The sequence below is a fragment of the Gastrolobium bilobum genome, unplaced genomic scaffold, assembly GCF_033153095.1.
Source record: "Gastrolobium bilobum isolate Gb01-03AN ecotype WA unplaced genomic scaffold, APGP_CSIRO_Gbil_v1 utg5903, whole genome shotgun sequence".
Taxonomy (NCBI): Eukaryota; Viridiplantae; Streptophyta; class Magnoliopsida; order Fabales; family Fabaceae; genus Gastrolobium; species Gastrolobium bilobum.
The window spans coordinates 635,310-653,360 of NW_026899498.1; the positions used below are offsets into that span (position 1 = coordinate 635,310).

At 34.9% G+C, this 18,051-nt stretch overlaps 3 protein-coding genes across 4 annotated transcripts; 1 reads left to right on the forward strand and 2 right to left on the reverse strand.

Annotated features, from left to right (window-relative positions):
- Positions 1-1,311: 1,311 nt before the first annotated feature.
- Positions 1,312-1,797, reverse strand: LOC133290696 (leucine-rich repeat extensin-like protein 1). Its single transcript, XM_061488823.1, has one exon. It carries the CDS (start codon positions 1,795-1,797, stop codon positions 1,312-1,314), a length of 486 nt encoding a protein of 161 aa, XP_061344807.1.
- Positions 1,798-8,185: 6,388 nt separating this feature from the next.
- LOC133290718 (COBRA-like protein 7) lies at positions 8,186-11,057 on the forward strand. Its single transcript, XM_061488855.1, has 2 exons — positions 8,186-8,720; positions 9,521-11,057. The coding sequence occupies exons 1-2, from the start codon at positions 8,186-8,188 to the stop codon at positions 10,936-10,938; spliced, it is 1,953 nt and encodes a 650-aa protein (XP_061344839.1). The 3' UTR covers positions 10,939-11,057.
- A 530-nt stretch (positions 11,058-11,587) lies between these two features.
- LOC133290667 (two-component response regulator ARR2-like) lies at positions 11,588-15,855 on the reverse strand. Of its 2 annotated transcripts, none has more exons than XM_061488790.1 (6): positions 15,528-15,855; positions 14,860-15,012; positions 14,394-14,768; positions 13,880-13,956; positions 12,563-13,738; positions 11,588-12,465 (listed from the first exon to the last, which is right to left on the reverse strand). In XM_061488790.1, the coding sequence occupies exons 1-6, from the start codon at positions 15,703-15,705 to the stop codon at positions 12,394-12,396; spliced, it is 2,031 nt and encodes a 676-aa protein (XP_061344774.1). In that variant the 5' UTR covers positions 15,706-15,855; the 3' UTR covers positions 11,588-12,393. The 2 variants fall into 2 exon arrangements, with proteins under 2 accessions (XP_061344774.1, XP_061344775.1); XM_061488791.1 differs by having other exon boundaries at positions 14,860-15,031; positions 15,528-15,604.
- Between the last annotated feature and the right edge of the window lie 2,196 nt (positions 15,856-18,051).

The window sequence follows — 18,051 nt, forward strand, 5'->3', positions numbered from 1 at the left end:
AATATAAAAATTATCTTTTTTTCTCTTCACATCAATTAACAATTTTTGAAGATAAAAAAAAATAATTTTAATATTCTAATTACATACTCCATAAAAGAAGGATATTTTTTCACTACATATAAACTGAAAATTTAGTGTTAGTCAACGATTCCCAGAAGCTTCATTGGCCCAAGTATCAAACCAGAATCAGCGTGTCAGAATATTAAGCTGCCAGATCATTCTTATAGCCACCCCAGCATTCTCGTTTGATGGATATAGTAACTATGCTAGTCCTGAGAGCATCGAATTAAACAAGTCCAGCACATTATCCTTATCGGTTAGTTTTAACGTTTACCTGGCAACAGTTTTATATTGTCTTCCATAATAACACTATGGTACATACATATGCGGCTGGAGGCGACAATTAACAGCTATAGACGAGAAAAATAACAAATTATTTGAACTATATATTTGCATAAATATGCGTTCAAATATAATCGACACGTTTATTGTTTGTATTATTATCATTATTATTATTATTATTATTATTAATTACATTAAATTTATCTACATACATATTTAAGCAAACTTATATGTGGACAAAGTAAATGCATGCATGTCCTTCTCTAAGTAGGTAAGTATTCTATTCAAACTATGCATAACAACTGTTGTGCATTTGAAAAAACTTTTTTCCGTTAAAAGTAGAGATGAAAGCTTCTGAAATTGGAAGAGACCCCGGTATCAGACGCTCCTCCCACAGTGGGTGGGCCAAGAGAGGAACACGTATACTAATAGTTAATTAACATACGAAAGAAAACAACATGCCCAAGCCCAACGGATCAGTGAACAAGGACCCTTCTCCTGCAATTAAATGGTTTTAGTGGACACCCAATTCATCATTAATTACTATCTTCAATTCTTCATCCAACAAATGAAAACAACTTCAATTCCTTGTTGACAACTTGGTATAGTTATTTCTTTTGGCTACCCTCAATTATTATTTATTGCCCAAATAAACTCACCTTATGTAACACACTAAAATTAACAATCACAGAGTAAATAAATAAATGGAAATGAATAAAGCTTCTTTTTTTTTTCCTTCATACTGACCAAAATCAAAATACTAGATACAATTACAAATTGTCAACAAATTGCAGATCAACCTACATTACAGTAATTACCATTAGAAATTCAGAGAAAAATAAAATAAAAATAAGTGCACTGTTCTTACACTGTCCTCACTCTCATTTCCCTGAAAACTTCTAGATCTGCCAATCTGTGTGCAATTATTCCCACCATTTTCGTTTCTCTCTCTCTCTCTGTCTCTTTCTATCAAAGCAATACAAGAAAAAGAGATAGCAATGTAATTGCGTAGACCGGTGAGCCCCTCAATGACGGAGGAGCCGCCGTGGACGGTGGCGGAGGGGTGTGGTAGTAGAAAGGGAAATAAGGCACAATTGGGTTTGGTGGCGGCGGCGTTGGATAGTTACTGTAATTCGGCGGAGGGTAATATGTTCCGCCGATTCCTCCTCCGGTGGATGCCGGAGGCGGCGGCGATGCGTAGGTATACTGAGAGGGTGGCGGCGGAGGATAGTAATAGTAAGTGCCACTTCCACCGCCGGAGCTAGGGTGAGAAGGAGGGGGAGGGCAGTAGGTGGTGGAAGCAGGCGGCGGCGACGGTGGTGGCGGTGAAGGTGAAGGTGGCGGCGGTGAGGAAACTTGGCCACAGGGTGTGCACTTAACATCATCCTTTGACGTAGTTTTTAGCTTCTGATGATCTGTCATTGGTACAGCAAGAGCAGTGAGAGAGAGAACCATCATCATGAGACAACAAATTGAGGTTGTTGTGTGAGTTGTTCCCATTTTCTTTGTGCTCATGAACAAAAAACGAGGGATCCAAGAAATGATGGGTTTAATTGCTTAGAATAAAAGGATGGGATAGTGGAAAGTGTAGTGAAAAGAAAAAGTTGAAGAGAGTGTGTGTTGCTATTTGATGTGTGGTGTGAAGCAGTGTAATCTTTGTCTTTTGAAGCTATACAAACACAAGGCCTTTTTAATTATGCATTATTTTATATATTTTTTTTTTTTAAAAAAAAGAAAGAAAAGAAAGGTGAAAAGAGAATAAATAATGAGTAGACAGAAAAACAATGGAGGTCACCGACACGTTTTACTTTAACAGAAAGCAGCCATGTTTGAACACGGTTAATGGAAATGAAAGTGGAGATTAATTTAACTAACTATCTTTATGTTGTTAAACAGAGTTAGTGAGCTCTTGCTTTTACTGTTTTACTTTACCAATTACCACTTGCAATGTGGTTGGTGCTTCTTTCAGTGAGGTACGTTGTTTTTCATCAGCTAGTAGTGTGTCTCACTCTAACAACAACATTGTTGTTTATTTACAAGTTAGATCCGAGGTAAATAAGGGTTGAAATCTGGTAATAGGAACTGCAAACAATAAGAGGGAGGTAATAAGGTCTTGGATGGTTCTAGAGGGAGACGTAATGGAGACGCAAGAAGCCATTAAGAGGTGCAGAAAAGTGAAGCAAGTTGGATTCATTTGGTTGTTTATTTGTTTTCTGTGACGAAATGCGTTGGCGTACAAATTGATCCTCCTGTCCCTTTATGCGTTTATATTTATTGCCCTCATTTATAATTTCTTTCAATTCAATTCAACCAAACCAATTTTATTTTTACCTCTTGACAACCCAAACCGGTACATACACAATGTACGTACTACATGTGGTTCCATGTTATTTGCACACTATATAGTATTTGTATTATACCAAATTCCTATCCGGAGGCATCAAATTTGATTTGAAATTGATACCAAAATGTTTGATAAATATTGGACACAATCACGCTATGATTTTGAGTGCAAACTTTTTGATAATGTCTAATTTATTTTTGAAAGACCATTAAGTTATTTTTTTTTTAATATCAATCAATGTCCAAAACTTTAACGTTCGACTAATACGGTTTTGGATTTCAATTGCGGCAAACTCATTAAATTGAACGTTTTCTTTCGTTGTCATCCGTCTGTCATCCTTAATTATAGTCAAATTAAGAACTTATATTACAGCAATAATCCATATATGAATGGTTTGAAAGTCGTAAAGTCCATCAGAATCAGAACCATTTTCAAGTAACAACCCCATGATAAAAGGCAAAGCACCCCTACGCAAAATTCATTAATCCCAAAGTTAGTTTGAGGTAAATTATTAACTATTTGTCAACGGCAAACGGTGTTAAAAAGCCAATTTTCCACCGCAAATGGCCGTCCATGATGCCTTTCCAACCTGGTTTGCTCCAATTAAATAACCCATAAAGTTTGGTCACTCATCCATCGGCCTTCGCAGTAGGCTCCACCACCAAAGTGTTTTTTAGAACCACTATTTACATGGATCAATTACTACAGTTTCTTTTGCTTTAATCAGTTTAACAATTTCTAATTTGAGACTTCACAGTTTTTCATTTGATTTTTTAGCATGTAGCCTTTTTTAAAATGTATTGGAGAAATAATATTAGTATCACAGTTATTGTGGCAACAAAATACTACACTCTTAATTCGCGTCGAATTAATTTGTCTTCTTATATGTCATGCCAATTGTGTAAAATGCACTTTTCTTTTTTCTTTTTCCATATGGGGTACTGCATAACACTACCCTGTTTGTAGTATAGCATTATTTAGCAAAAAGTGATTTGATTGTTCGTTCATGATATATAACCTCAAAAGAATAAATTGTAAAGAAAGCAAAAATATCTTTTGTACTAAAAGGTTAAGTTGAGAATTGAAGGTTGAATTAATTTCACTAATGGACCAATAGGAATTGAACCCGTGACTCTATAATTATGGGAAGCTTTGATGGCATATAAAACGATCAACTCACCTAACCACTCAAGCCAAGAAGTGAAGGGCATCTATAATATTTGAGATTAGTGTTTGTTTTAAAAAAAAATATATATAAAATTATGTTACTTTAAGTAAAAAATTATAAATAATAAAAATTATGGGGGTGAAAAAAAAATAGATAATAAAAATTATGAAGGAAGAGAGTGATAGATTTTTTTTAATTTAAATACTATTGAACCATCCTTAACCCTAAAAAATACTAATTTTAACCAATATTATAAAAATCAGATCGACCCGGCCGGGTTGACCGGAAAATCGATAAATCAGTCATATAATTGGTTCGATTTTCATATTGTATAGGTCATGTTACAGAACTGGTGTAACCCGGTGCAACCCGGCCGATTTCATAAAAACCAGTGATCCAGTTAATTCAACCGATGACTCGACCCGGTTCGTAAAAAAAAAACTAGTTTGTTCTCATCAATTGATATTTTTTTTTTCAATCTTACACAAAATATTTGAGTAATCTGTAGGTTATGTACGAATAAATCTTTGGTACTACTGTTGTACCAAAGATTCAGTGCATCTCATCAATAAAAATATTACATGTCAGCTATAATTTTTTTTTTTTTGCCAAATTTTTTCTTTTTCCTCTAATGTGTAATGCTTCTATTGCTGGGATGCACTGAATTTAGGTGCAATAGTAGCACCAAAGATTTATTCGTTATGTACCTACAACACTAATATTATCTTGGTTATGCAATATCCAAGAAATTTTGATTTGATTTATAATTAGAGATGTCGTTTACTGAATTTATAACACTAGTATCACAAATATCATATGTTTGATTGATTTTTTGTTGGACAATAATATGTAATTTATTATTTTTCATATTAAAATACTTGAAAGTGATATATTTTTTTTACATGTATTTAAGTATATTTATAATTCTTTTAATATAAATTATAGATTTATATATATTTATTAAGTCATACTATTGAATCAGTGACCCACTGATTGACTCATTACCTCAATCGGATCAATAATCGAGCTGAGTTTAAGAACATTATTTGAGTCGAGTTTAATAACATTACTTTTAGATAAATGAATCATCATTTAAAAAGACAAATATTTTTTCCATACTCTTTATATTAAATATTAAATCTCTCTACCACTCGAATACTTGTAAGCGTGGGAGGATACGTCGCTGAGACAGCTGTAAATTCACTTTAATAGTCAAGCTAATTAGTAAAACAGAATAACAGCATAGTAAAGAGAGAGAGCATTAGCAGACAAATAAGCTAACGCAGTTACTATTTATAGGGATAAGAATGGTGTTTATATTTAGAGGAATTCCGTCAGCACCTCTTCTCTGCTCATGGTTGAAGGGAATTTTTATTATTTTAATGTCCAATTGTGTGACGTGACTAAAATATTTCTTAAAATTCGTAGATAATTGAAGAGACATTTTTAATGATCAAAATGTCATCTTTTGAAGAAAAAAAAAATGTCAAAATATCATATTTAGGAAATTATTTGTCATTCTATGTATATTACGTCTGAAGTTTCGTTATTGGAACCAATGAAATTTGGTGACATTTAAAAAATAGATTAGGAAATGTGATATTGATATATTTCTATCTTTTTTTTTTTTTTTGTAATAATATATTTCTATCTTTTTGAGATATTATACTTGTTTCTACTTTCTTCTAAGCGTCCTTTTTCATGTATTTGCTTGGCGGAAAATGCTCTAAACCACTGCCCAGAGTGTGATGAGGAATGACTATTCCTAATATTTCGCTATGGGGTCACTTCAATGATCATAATCCATGTACAGAACATTCAGGTAGAACGAATATCTGGGCCAATTCGTTTTCTAAACTTGAAGAAGAAATAAAAATGTAATGTACATTTACCCCACAAGATTTTACATAGAAAAGTGAATGAATATTCATCATGTCTGAACTGAGCCTAATGTCTGCCTCCTTGTCTGGCCTGGGATTATTATTGATCCCCTAATCATCTTAACTCTTCCTTTCAATAATAAATCGATCATTAGTTATAATCTACCAATTGAACAAGTAATTGGCTCTAATTTCTTTTGCTACTAAGAATGACATCATTTTCCATTTGCAAGTTCTAGCATATCCACAATCATTTTCATAATGATAAGTAATGTCATTATTCATTTTATTTTCCATATTAAATGAAAGTTATGAAATGCATTTTTTTTCTATGAAAGGATGACTTTGGACACTCTGTGTCAATTAATTAGCTCAATGACGAAGACATTGATTAGGTAGAAATGATTTTGGAAAAACAAAACTTAGCAGCAGAGTGCCAGGATAATGAGCACAGATCTATTGGGGCTTCATTCACGAAACCAGCCAAATTAAGCTCCTAACCATAAATTATTCCTGGACCCCTCATATCATTTCTCCAGCTGAATTTTCCCACTGCATGTTATCTCATCCCACGTGCCATTTGCACAAGGACTCAAAGGCCCCACTCAAACTCAGTTTATAGTGTCGTATCGTAGTGCTTGCAAGAGTTAAAAAAAGAGGAATCTATTTGTGAATGTGTGGGTGAGAGAGAAGAAAGAAAATATCAAACATCAATTTTTTTTTTTTTTTTAGTTGAAGGACACATCCTTCCGAGGGAAAAAATATAAAATATGACAGACAATTAAAAAATTAATAGAGTATATATTATCACTATCGACCGTTAAGTTTTATTTTTTTAAAATTAGCTTTTTTTTTTTTATATGCTGGTTCCGCATTATCTTTTCAGGCTTTTTGATTGAAGGAGAGTAATTTTACAAAAATACAAAGGTTTTGTTTTCTGTGATATGTATACAGGGAAAATTACAATATGAATAATGTTATTAATATATAGAATATCAAATTCACTGAAGTATTCATTATTTACTACCATGCTGCAGTAGTGTAATTTTTACACAAATTTTGATGGTTCACAAATATATCCCGTCACGGAAAATAATAACTTATGACTTATGACAAGTTAACTGGGCCTTCTACAATCAAGGACACAAGGTCAATGAAGCCACCAGCATAGTCTCTGGGTTGGGTTGTTTCGTATAGCAGGACTAGGATCATTTTGGGCTTTAGCCTGATCTCTGGTGCATTCACTTTCTTCCCCATAAAGATTTATGAGAAAAAAACTTATGAAAAGGTTCTTCAAGGCTCGAGTGCAGGTTTGATATCATCAGTTCAATCCCCAAATAATATATGACTTTTTCTCTTCCCGTAAGTGAAATCTGGGGTTTATCTAATATGAAATAAATATTTTAAGAAGATTAGATAAAAATACTATTTTGGTGTTTCACTAATACTTTATTTTCAGTTTAATCTTTCACGATTTGATGTTTGCACAATATTTCCATACTAATTAAAATTCTTTTAAATTTATTCGTCATGATCATGTATTTTTAGTTACTTTTGTAAACACATAAGCTATGTATCTTAGATATAGACTTTTATATAGGAAAAAATTGAAATGTACAATATATAAACAGGCATCATAAAAAAAGTCAATATAATCTATTATTCATGTAAATCAATATAGTTCTTAATATGTAAACCCAGATCATCATATCGACCGCAATATATAAGTTTTAAAATGAAAAAAATATATTATTTTTTACTTTGTCTCACTTACTGAGTAAAATGAGAGCGACAAATTAGATAAATTTGCAAATTAGATGATGAAAACATTTAATTTTGCCCTTGGAAGAATAGTAGTTTGGACGATGTGTTTGGTGTGTTTCGCATGAGTTGTGTACCCAATCAATAACACGCAACAAATACCCTTTCTCGTTCTACAACGTCACTCTTTTGGAATCTGTAAACACTTCCTAAACGAACAAGTCACCATGTAAGAATCAGTAAGCAAAAAAAAACAAAATCCAATTACTCTCAAATACCATTTCAACTTAATTTGCCATTTGGGCAAACCATCATTGTCCTTGAAGACCTTGACCATGTCTATATCCAAATTCCAAACTTATAGAGCACCGCGTATGTGATGAGCAACAAAACGGTCAAAACTATAAAACCTGCCCCATGGGACCAAGCACCTTTGATTTGAGCCTGCCAATTTAAAAATCCCTTTTAACACTTTCAAGTTTCACACAAATTTAAAACTAACTAATAAAACTATGATAAGCAAACACAGCATGCTCTGTCCTTTGAATAACTCAACTCAAAAACACCAAAAAAAAAACTTTGAATAAATTCATATATATGATATTCTAAGAACAATATTTTTATTCAGAAAAAAGAAAGCAATATATAGAACATAACCTTTCTTTCTCTTCAAAATACGTAGCCGTGGCCATGGCCATGCATGTTCATAGCTGTTTCTGCTTCTTCTTCACCATCGCCGTCATAACCATCTTCTCCGCAAAGCCGTCGTTGTCACAGCCGCAAGCCGCCGATTCTTGCAACGGAATACTCCTGTCGTATGTTCACACCGGCGGCGCGAAGCTTCCGCCGAACGTTTCCGACACGGCGCAGCAACCGTACCGGTTCGAGTCCACGCTCACGGTGCTCAACAACGGGCTCGAGGAGCTTCAGGCTTGGAGGGTGTTCGTGGGGTTTCAGCACCATGAGTGGTTGGTCTCTGCTTCCAATGCAGTGCTCGCCGACGGCACGAGCCTCCCCGGCTCCGTCGGGAACGGCACCGTTTTTGCTGGGTCCGGCGTGACCGATCTTAAGACGGCGGCGGCGACTGCTGGGGACTTGACCCAGATGCAGGTTCGGGTCGAATTGGTGGGGACCCAGCTTGGGGTGGCGCCACCCAGCGTCCCCATGCCTTCTAGCATAAACCTGGCTAATGATGGATTCGTTTGTGGTAAACCCATTGGTCAAGGTACCTTATTCTTCTTCGCTTCATTTTTATGTGGTAAACCTCCCTATTGGTGGATTTGCACTCTTCTTTCCTGGGATTAATATTTCTTTGCCGGAGATAAAAAAATTATCTCCTACACATGCATTGGGACAGTGAAGAGAAAAAGAAAATATAAATCTCCACGCACTTTTGTATGTGTAGGAGATTCAAATCATCTCCTACGACATGAGAAACACTAATCTTTCTTTTTATATGTTTAATGTGCTTTTGTTTGATTGTTGTTTTATGGTTATGTTGTGTATGGAAAATGTTTGAGATTCTAATCTTTCATATAGACCAGTTAAAAATAAGTAAATTATTAATTAATAGCAACTGGTTATTTAATTAGTAATCTGTTATCTTGTATGGGAGGTAAGAATTAGGGAGGGGTGAAATTTCATGTGTTAGAATAGCATAAGTGGTTTTGTATTTTGTCCTTCTTCTTCTTTTGTGAAGAATAATAGCAGTGCTTTGTAAGTTAGAGGGTAGCATTCCTATTTTCAGGTTTATTATAATGAAAGTGATTCTTCTATACTCTTTTTCTGTTCTTTTACCTATTTCTTTAATTAACAATGCCAATGCAATGAAAAACCTTTATTTTTGTTTATGAAAATTATTTCACAAGGTTGAATTGTTGGTCCCTTAATTTTTATTTTTTGGGTGATGTGTGATTGATTAATTGGGTAAATGTTATATAATTCATGGGCAAAAAAGTGTGATGTTGGCTTTGGACGAAGTGCTTGTTTTGAGGAGGATGTTTACTTTTCATGGTTCGTCTTCAGGGAACAATGAGACTCATGTCTGTTGCACAAGTGATCCCAATTTCAAAACAAACATAGCTACAGATGAAGAGTTTCTACCTAGACAGAATGGTGATCTTAGCATCATGTATGATGTGATCAAAGCATACGATTCCAATTACTGGGCTGAGGTTACAATTGCAAACCATAACCCCCTTGGCCGTCTTGACAACTGGAGATTAAGCTGGGACTGGAACAATGATGAGTTTATATTCACAATGAAAGGGGCATATCCATCTATTGTTGATTCTTCTGAGTGTGTCTTTGGTCCACAAGGTGTATTCTACAAGGAAATTGACTTTGCCAATGTATTGAATTGTGAAAAAAGACCAACCATAATTGATCTCCCTCCTACAAGGTTCAATGATTCAGACCTTGGCAAAATTCCATTTTGCTGTCGGAATGGTACTATATTGCCACCATCAATGGATCCTAGCATGTCAGCTTCAAGGTTCCAAATGCAGGTGTACAAAATGCCACCAAACATTAACCGCTCCCAGCTTTCACCACCACAAAACTGGGAGATAAAAGGTACACTCAACCCTGACTATGCATGTGGTGCTCCTGTTAGGGTGAGTACTAGTGAATCTCCAGACGCAACAGGGTTACCATCAAACATATCTGCAATTGCTAGTTGGCAGGTTGTTTGCAACATAACAACAAAGTCAAAAGGTGCAACACGTAAATGTTGTGTCTCATTTTCAGCCTATTATAATGAATCAGTTATTCCTTGTAACACATGTGCATGTGGGTGCCCCAATAACCCACACAGAACCTGTAGTACTGATGCACCAGCTATGTGGCTTCCATCAGATGCACTTCTTGTTCCTTTTGAGAATCGAACTGAAATGGCTGTTACTTGGGCTAGCATGAAACACCTACCAGTGCCCAACCCTATGCCTTGTGGTGACAACTGTGGTGTGAGCATTAACTGGCATGTATATACAGATTACCGTCGAGGTTGGACTGCAAGGATCACACTTTTTAATTGGGATGAGACAAACTTTGTTGATTGGTTTGCAGCAGTACAAATGGACAAAGCAGCAACAGGTTTTGAGGAAATGTATTCATTCAATGCAAGTACCTTAGGCAGCTTAAACAATACAATAGTCATGCAAGGTAAGCAGGGATTGAACTTTCTTGTAGCAGAAACAAATGGTTCTGACCCTCGAAGAGATCCTAGAGTACCAGGGAAACAACAGTCTGTAATCTCATTTACAAAGAAAAATACTCCTGGAATCAATGTGGCTGGTGGTGATGGATTTCCCAGTAAAGTGTTCTTCAATGGGGAGGAATGCTCTCTTCCATCTGTATATCCAAGCAGTGGTTTGAGGAAGCAGCTTTCCTTGGCTACTACGATGTTCCTAATACTGTTGCCCATCATCTTGATGCTGCAATAGTGGCTTTGTTTGATTTTGGATGAGTGGCTGTTGTTCTGAGACAGGATTTATATAGTTGATCATCATAGAAACTCAGTGAGAAACATCATGCTGTGTATCCATTTCGGATGTTGTGGCAATCCCCACTCAATTTGTATGATTATTTCCAGTACAGAAGATTGTATAATTGAGTCAGACGATAGAAATATAATTGTTTTTTGAAAGAAAAAAAATTTCATTCTTTTCTTGCATAGATGACATTTATGATTTTTCTTATTACGAGTTAAAAGGAAATATATAATATGAGATTAATATTTCTCATGTTATATGAGATAAAATTTATCTCTTATGTATATATAAAAGTATGTGAGATTTATATAGATAAGAGAGCGAAAAAAAAAGGAGCCCTACACATTTTTATGTATATAAGAGATAAAATTATCTCCTGTAATATAAAAAAAAACATTAATTCCTTCCCTGTAGAAAGGGGAAAAAAATAGGCTACGTAGCTCCCCCCAATCTTAATACTCGGCTACAAGCCTACAAGGTCGTTGACATCCATCAAAAGATTTTATAACTTGTTCTTTTCACATAGAAAGTATTCATTTTTAAAAATATACATTGCCATGTTGATCACCATTAGCCTGTATATTTTACAAACTCGCCCACTCTTGAGAAACTCTCCACAATCCCCCCAAAATAAATAAATAAATAAATAAGAATGCGAGGCTGCAACTTCTTGTGGGTTGTGAAGTGAACACAACCTAAAGCTACGCACCGAAAAGCCCCATAATCAATATCTTGCACAGTGGTGGCAATAAATTCCCACCTGAGTACCTAATCAGTTCAATGTGCATGGAGTGCATATCATAATGAACGGAGCAGATCGATTGCAGCTCAAACATAACAGAACATGTAAAATCCAAGTACAGAAACAACCAGAAAATAATAGCCAGACTGAATGTCTTGAGCAACCAAACGGAATATTTACATGCTAACTGCAGTCATTTGCTTAATTGAGAGAACAAAATAGGAAAAAAGGAACAAAGGAGATTTAGTTTCATAATTTGTTATCCAAGTCAAAATGCTCCTACGAGTCTGCAGATGTATCAAAACCTTGCTTCTGCAGTTCTGCCATAAACCAATATATCTTCATGAAGGCCCTAACATCAGAAGCTTGCTAGGACTTTTGCTATCAAAAGCAGTCAAAAATTGCATATATGCTTTTTGCATCCATGCAGTTGAAGTTTGTAGTTATTCATCTCCATCATTGCTTAAATGATCTTGAGCATCCAGACTAAATTGTCATAGTACACTCCTCCCTGTAGCCTGAATTTTTTACATAAACTAAATTCTATTTGTTGAAAAATTTAAACTCGGTCCAAACTAGCTGATTGCAGAATGATTAGGTTCAAATGGAACACCAACTATTTACATGGGCAACTGCAATTAGAAAGAGAAGGGACAGGATCTGTTCTAGACCGGAATGTTGTCTATGGAATATTCATCAAAGTCAAACTCATTTTCACCTGATCCAATGCCTTGTTGCTGCCAGAAATACAGACGAAAGTTGATTTGTTAATAAAGGAAAACTATAAACAAACAAATAACATTTAGGGTCTACACAAAGGAAAAAAGGACTAACCTGTTTCAGAAATACACTCATAAGGTCCTCCTGCCCATATTGCTCAGGGAAGAGGTTAATCTGGGAGCTTGGATCAGGAATTCTTTCAGCCTTAACCCTCATTGAATTGTCACCAAGAAGCGTATTGAGATGTTGACCAACATTTTGGAGATTACCTTGATTCATGCCTTCACCTATGGAGAACACAGCCTTTCCAATTGAAGTAGCATCTCTATTTTGTCCAGTCTGTTGGATAGAGGAAAAACCCTGATGGACTAAAACTGATGGTGAGACATCAATGTTACCTTGTAAAGGATTTGCATTCTGAGAAGCATATGTCAGGCCTCTGTTTCTTAAGTCCCAGTCATGGGATTTCTGATGGTGGAGTTCATTAAAAATATCATAACTTGGAACAAATCCACCAGATTCTTTAATTCCTGAAGTAAGTTCCCCATGAAACATGCCTTTTGTTGTGATACTGGATGTACCTGGAGTGCTTCTAAGAGGGAAATTACTAGCTGACATTTCAGTGGTTCGGTTCATGGGAAAACTCAACAATGAAGAGCTTTGTGTAACTGGATTATAAGCAGGAGTTATGTTGCTGGTACCAGCAATCCCGTTTCCCAGAACACCATTAGAAATTCCATTTGGTACTGTGGGCTGCACCAAAGATGATGGAAACCTGGTAACATGTGAACCAGTATTTTCACTTAACATCTGACCTCTTGGTTGAGACTGAGCCATCTGCATCAACAAGGGGCTGCTCTGAGCAACAGGAGCATTGACTCGCATATTCAAGTTGCCAAAGGATTGGGTAGGTTGGTTAAAATTGACAAGCTGCTTTGGCTCCATATTGGTAGGGATTCCATGAAGCAAGTTCATTGGTTTACTGCTGCTCAAATGTTGCAGTTGCCCTTCTCCAAATCTTAATCTTGGGTTCTCAAAACTGAATAGGTTCTTTTGCTCAACTAGATGTATAGGCATACCTGCTTTTGCAGTTGACCTACCAAGTCCTGCTGCTTGAAGCTTGGCAAGACTTTGTGCTGGCATCTGGCCAGCAACTGAAAAAGTTTGAAGATCAATTCCATTGATTGAAGTTGCCCCAAATGATGCTTCTTGTGGGCTGATGAAGGAGTTGCCAAAGCTATTCTGCTGCTGGGAAACTCCACTCAGCCTTCGAAGATACAAACGATATTTCTGTTCCGAAAACCAGATGAAAGAAGAATTAGCTCCTTCAAGTAATAGCATAGATGACCACAACAAAAAGAGAAGTATGGATAACATTAATTCTGAGTCTCTCCCAAAGTACGTATAACATTGGGCATAATAGTATCATACCTGGAGGTGGCTAGCAACATTTTCTCTAGTGAGCCCAGGAACATTCATCAATTCCAGAATCTTTTTAGGAACAGCCTCTGTATATAAATGCTAAATTTGAATAAGGAAAGAAGAGATCACCATAATTCTTCATATATAAGATATTCAAGTAAGTATCTTGTGGGGTAAGAAAATTTAGAGGTAAAAACAAATTTGTATAAAGCCACTATGGGATCTTAATTATGTTTAAAATTACTGACTAATATATACTTGAAAATTTGAATTGCCTATTTGTGAACAACCTAGAAAGTCTAGATGGGGTATATTGCAAAATGCAAGTAGTAAAAAAAAAAAAGGGTTGATTTGAGGTTTTCATGACTCGTGTATGACAAATCAAGATTATACACGTAAAATTCCAAGAATTATGTATCGGAAATACTGTCAGGCATTGTTTGCTACTTTAGATAAGACTGCAAGGAAAAACAACAAAGATAAAAGAGAGCATTTTTTCTAGGATTAATTGAGAAATACATACTGTCAATCCCCAGTTGATTCACAGCACCCATAAACTGTTGATGGAGCTCAACAGACCAAACAACCCGCGGCTTCTTCAACGAGGAACTATCATCCCTCTCCTCTGATTCCTCTTCCTCATCCCTCCTCTTCTTTGAGGTTTTGCCTTCATTTGCTGAGGATGAGTAATCTCCATCATCAGATGGCTTTTGCAGCTGATCTCTTTCTTCCACGCTACCAGATGGTTCCGGATCTTTCCACTCATTCTTTCTCTTCCGAACCACATGCTGCCATATATTCTTCAAAGCCTCTATACGCACGGGCTTAATTAGGTAATCACAAGCACCATGTTTCACACCCTTCATTACAACATTCTTTCCATCATCAGCTGACATCACTGTAAATTATCATTCATATGCAATATGTCAGTTCAGTCTATATCAATGCAATTCTATCAATTGATCCAAACCGGTCAAAAAGATGCTTACTGATAACCGGAAGGTCCATCTCCAACCCAATATGCTCTAAAAGTTTGAATCCATCCATATCCGGCATATGCACATCGCTTAAAACAATATCAAACCCATTTTTGTTCTCTCTCAGAAGTGACAATGCAACCTCTGCTCGGTTGCATTTCGTAACTGAAATGGACCAATCAAGCTAACAGAATCAAATTAAAAAAATCCACGAATCAAATAAAAAACAAATCTGTCATCTATTCAAGCCTAAAAGTTAACTTATGGTATTCCAAAGGTCTGAAACAAAGGAATTAACAAACAAATCTGGCATCACAAGGTGAAAACAAACAACATCACTTCATGCCATGTAAAAACCATGTCAAAGGAATCAAGAAGTAAACTTCAAAAGAGAGATGACTTCAACAATCTCAAATTTCAGCAGCCATAGATAAAAGGGTCGGAGTAATAATACCCTATCAAAAAACATGTTTCGATTATAAAAAAAAAAAAAAAAAAAAAAAAAAAAAAAAAAAAAAAAAAAAAACTCCAAACAAAGAGACAAGAGGGGATTGACAACAAGTATCTATGTGCACATAAACATTGAAAAAGAAGGTAAAGTTGTATTTTTTTTATATTTTTTTGTTACTAATTCGTCATAGAAATAAGCAAATTGGGAGAGAAAGAAAGCGATTGACAACCTTCGTAGAAGCAAGCACGCAGCATCCTCTCAAGGATCATAAGGCACGTGGGATCATCATCCACCACCAGTACCCGGAGACCCACCGGAAATTGGTCGGAGGCATCTCCGTCGCCGGATTTCAGAGCTGAACTTGAACTTGGCGTTGACATGGATCCCGTGCTGTTACTCAGATTCATAATTCAAAGATCCAAACAGCAGACAAAAAACACTGACAGAACATGAAACACAAAGCAACACTGTTTTTCACGTACTTAAAACTAGCATAGAAGTGAAAACTGATAAGTTCATGGAACTCATAGAAGAAACAGAGAAAAGGGTAATAGAAATTTTTATTTTTTTTTCTGCAGCAGATAATACATACATATAGTATATGCTATATGGACTATATATGAAAATTATGGAGTGAAACTTGGACATGTTTTCAGCAGATTTTTTTTTCCTAAAACTTCTCTGTAGTTTTAATTTAATTTGAAATTTGAAATTTAAGGATTTAATGTTGATTGAATTTTAATTAATTATCATTAAAAACTTTCTTTTACAAAAGGAATTTAATTTGAATTAATTTATAATTAACTTATAAATAATAACAAGAAAAAGAAATGAATTTAATTTCATTAAATAAAATTTAAGAAAATTTCCTTAGTTGTGTCCTTAATTAAATTAGATTTATGTTGATAATCGCCACGTGTTTCTTTCATCAAAGAATAAATTTTGAGAATTTCGTAATTTATTTATTTGGAACAAATTTATTTGGGACAAGTTATATTTACAAACTTTTTTGTTTACAAACTCTTACAAACTACACTATGTTTTCTTGGGAGAATATAGTATAATTTGTAAAAAAAATTCAAAAATATTTGTAAACGAATCTTCTCCCAATTTATTTTAGTAATTTTTTTTTTCATATTTTATGCTGAATTAATGTCAATTTATAATTAACTTAGGGAGTGTATTGGATTAAAATTGTAAAAGACTATTTTGAGATAAAAATTATAAATTTTAAAAGACTATTTAGCAATGTTGATAAAACCGGACCAACCCGACCGAGTCGACTCGAGAATCGGTAAATCAGTTATATATCTGGTTCGGTTGAAGTAACGGACTGGCCATGCATTAGAACCGGTGCGACTCGGCCGATTTTCATTAAACCGATGACCCAATCAGTTAAGCGATGACCCGGCTCGGTCTAAAAAAAAAAATTCCAAATTTTTTTTTCAAACAAAAAAAATAATGGACATATTTGAATTTTTTTTGCTTATTGAGTTACATAAGTTATGTACCTATAACACTATTATTTATCTCAATTATGCACTATGCAGAAAATTTTAATTTGATTTATAGTTAGAGATATCGTTTACTGAACCTAAAGTCCCGTATCACGATCATCATATTTTTGTTTGATCCTCTATTGGATAATAATATGTGATTTTTTATTTTTTATATTAAAATATTTGAAATTTTTATCATTTTGTTTTAGATATTTGAGTATGTTTATAATTTTTTAATATAAATTATAGAATTACATATAATTACCGGGTCATGCAGTTGAACCAATGACCCATTGTTTAAACCAATGACCCAGTGACCCAGTACCTCGACCGGGTCAATGACTGGGCTGGTTTTAATAACATTGCTATTTAGAATTGTAGTGACTTTAAATACTTTTTTTTTTACAATCAAGATTTTATAAGATTAGATTTTAAAAGATTTTAGTATAATTTATAAGATTTGAAATGACAATATAGATTTATGAGTAAATATCTTTTTTGGTCCCTCACAATATCCACGAAGCCCTTATTAGTCCCTAGCAATAAAAAGGGGACATAGTAGTCTCTTAAACTACAAAAAACAGGCCACGTTAGTCCTTCTGTTAAATTCCATCCAACGGCCCAACTAACGGTGCACACCTGACACGTTAGTTTGCTGACGCGGATTTGAGTGGTCCACCGTGGATGTTGAGACGACGATGTTTTGATAATCAATTGCATCTCCATGGTCGTGTGGACACCTAACCTAGCATCAGTTGCATCTCCAACGCCCTTATTGGTCCCTGACAAAAACCACGGGGCCTTTTTTGGTCTCTAACTAAAGAAAAACAGGGACATGAAATAAGAGGATTTCTATGCAATCAAATTTGTTAAACCAGAAGACATAGATGTACAACAATCTAAAGTTCAGCTTTCTAAATCATGAAATCATTGTATGACATTTCCACCAATCACAACTATATATGTTAAATGCAATCAGAAAAGGTAAAGTTAAACATTCATCAACCTTATGAAACATCATTGTTGGAACATCCACGACTTGGTTGTTTTTGTTTTAATTGTTTCACTCTTTTGAGTGATTCGTTATCGTTTAACTGTTATACTGTGATGTGGATTTGTTTTGAAGTTTTGGGTGACACTTCAACTTAATTTTTTTTCCTGGAGTTTGGAGTGCCGATTTTTTGGTTTTGTTTTGAATTTCTTGCTACATAAATGTTTTTATAATTTTTGTTTTTGGGGTAAATTTTGAATTGG

What these genes read in the sequence shown, in the direction of transcription:
- LOC133290696 (XM_061488823.1), bottom strand. Translation starts at nt 1,797, where the DNA reads ATGGTTCTCTCTCTCACTGCTCTTGCTGTACCAATGACAGATCATCAG.
- LOC133290718 (XM_061488855.1), top strand. Translation starts at nt 8,186, where the DNA reads ATGGCCATGCATGTTCATAGCTGTTTCTGCTTCTTCTTCACCATCGCC. An exon ending in TGGTAAACCCATTGGTCAAG is followed by an intron (nt 8,721 to 9,520) that starts GTACCTTATTCT and finishes GTTCGTCTTCAG; the next exon opens with GGAACAATGAGACTCATGTC.
- LOC133290667 (XM_061488790.1), bottom strand. Translation starts at nt 15,705, where the DNA reads ATGAATCTGAGTAACAGCACGGGATCCATGTCAACGCCAAGTTCAAGT. An exon ending in GATGGACCTTCCGGTTATCA is followed by an intron (nt 14,769 to 14,859) that starts GTAAGCATCTTT and finishes GATAATTTACAG; the next exon opens with TGATGTCAGCTGATGATGGA. An exon ending in GAATCAACTGGGGATTGACA is followed by an intron (nt 13,957 to 14,393) that starts GTATGTATTTCT and finishes ATTTATATACAG; the next exon opens with AGGCTGTTCCTAAAAAGATT.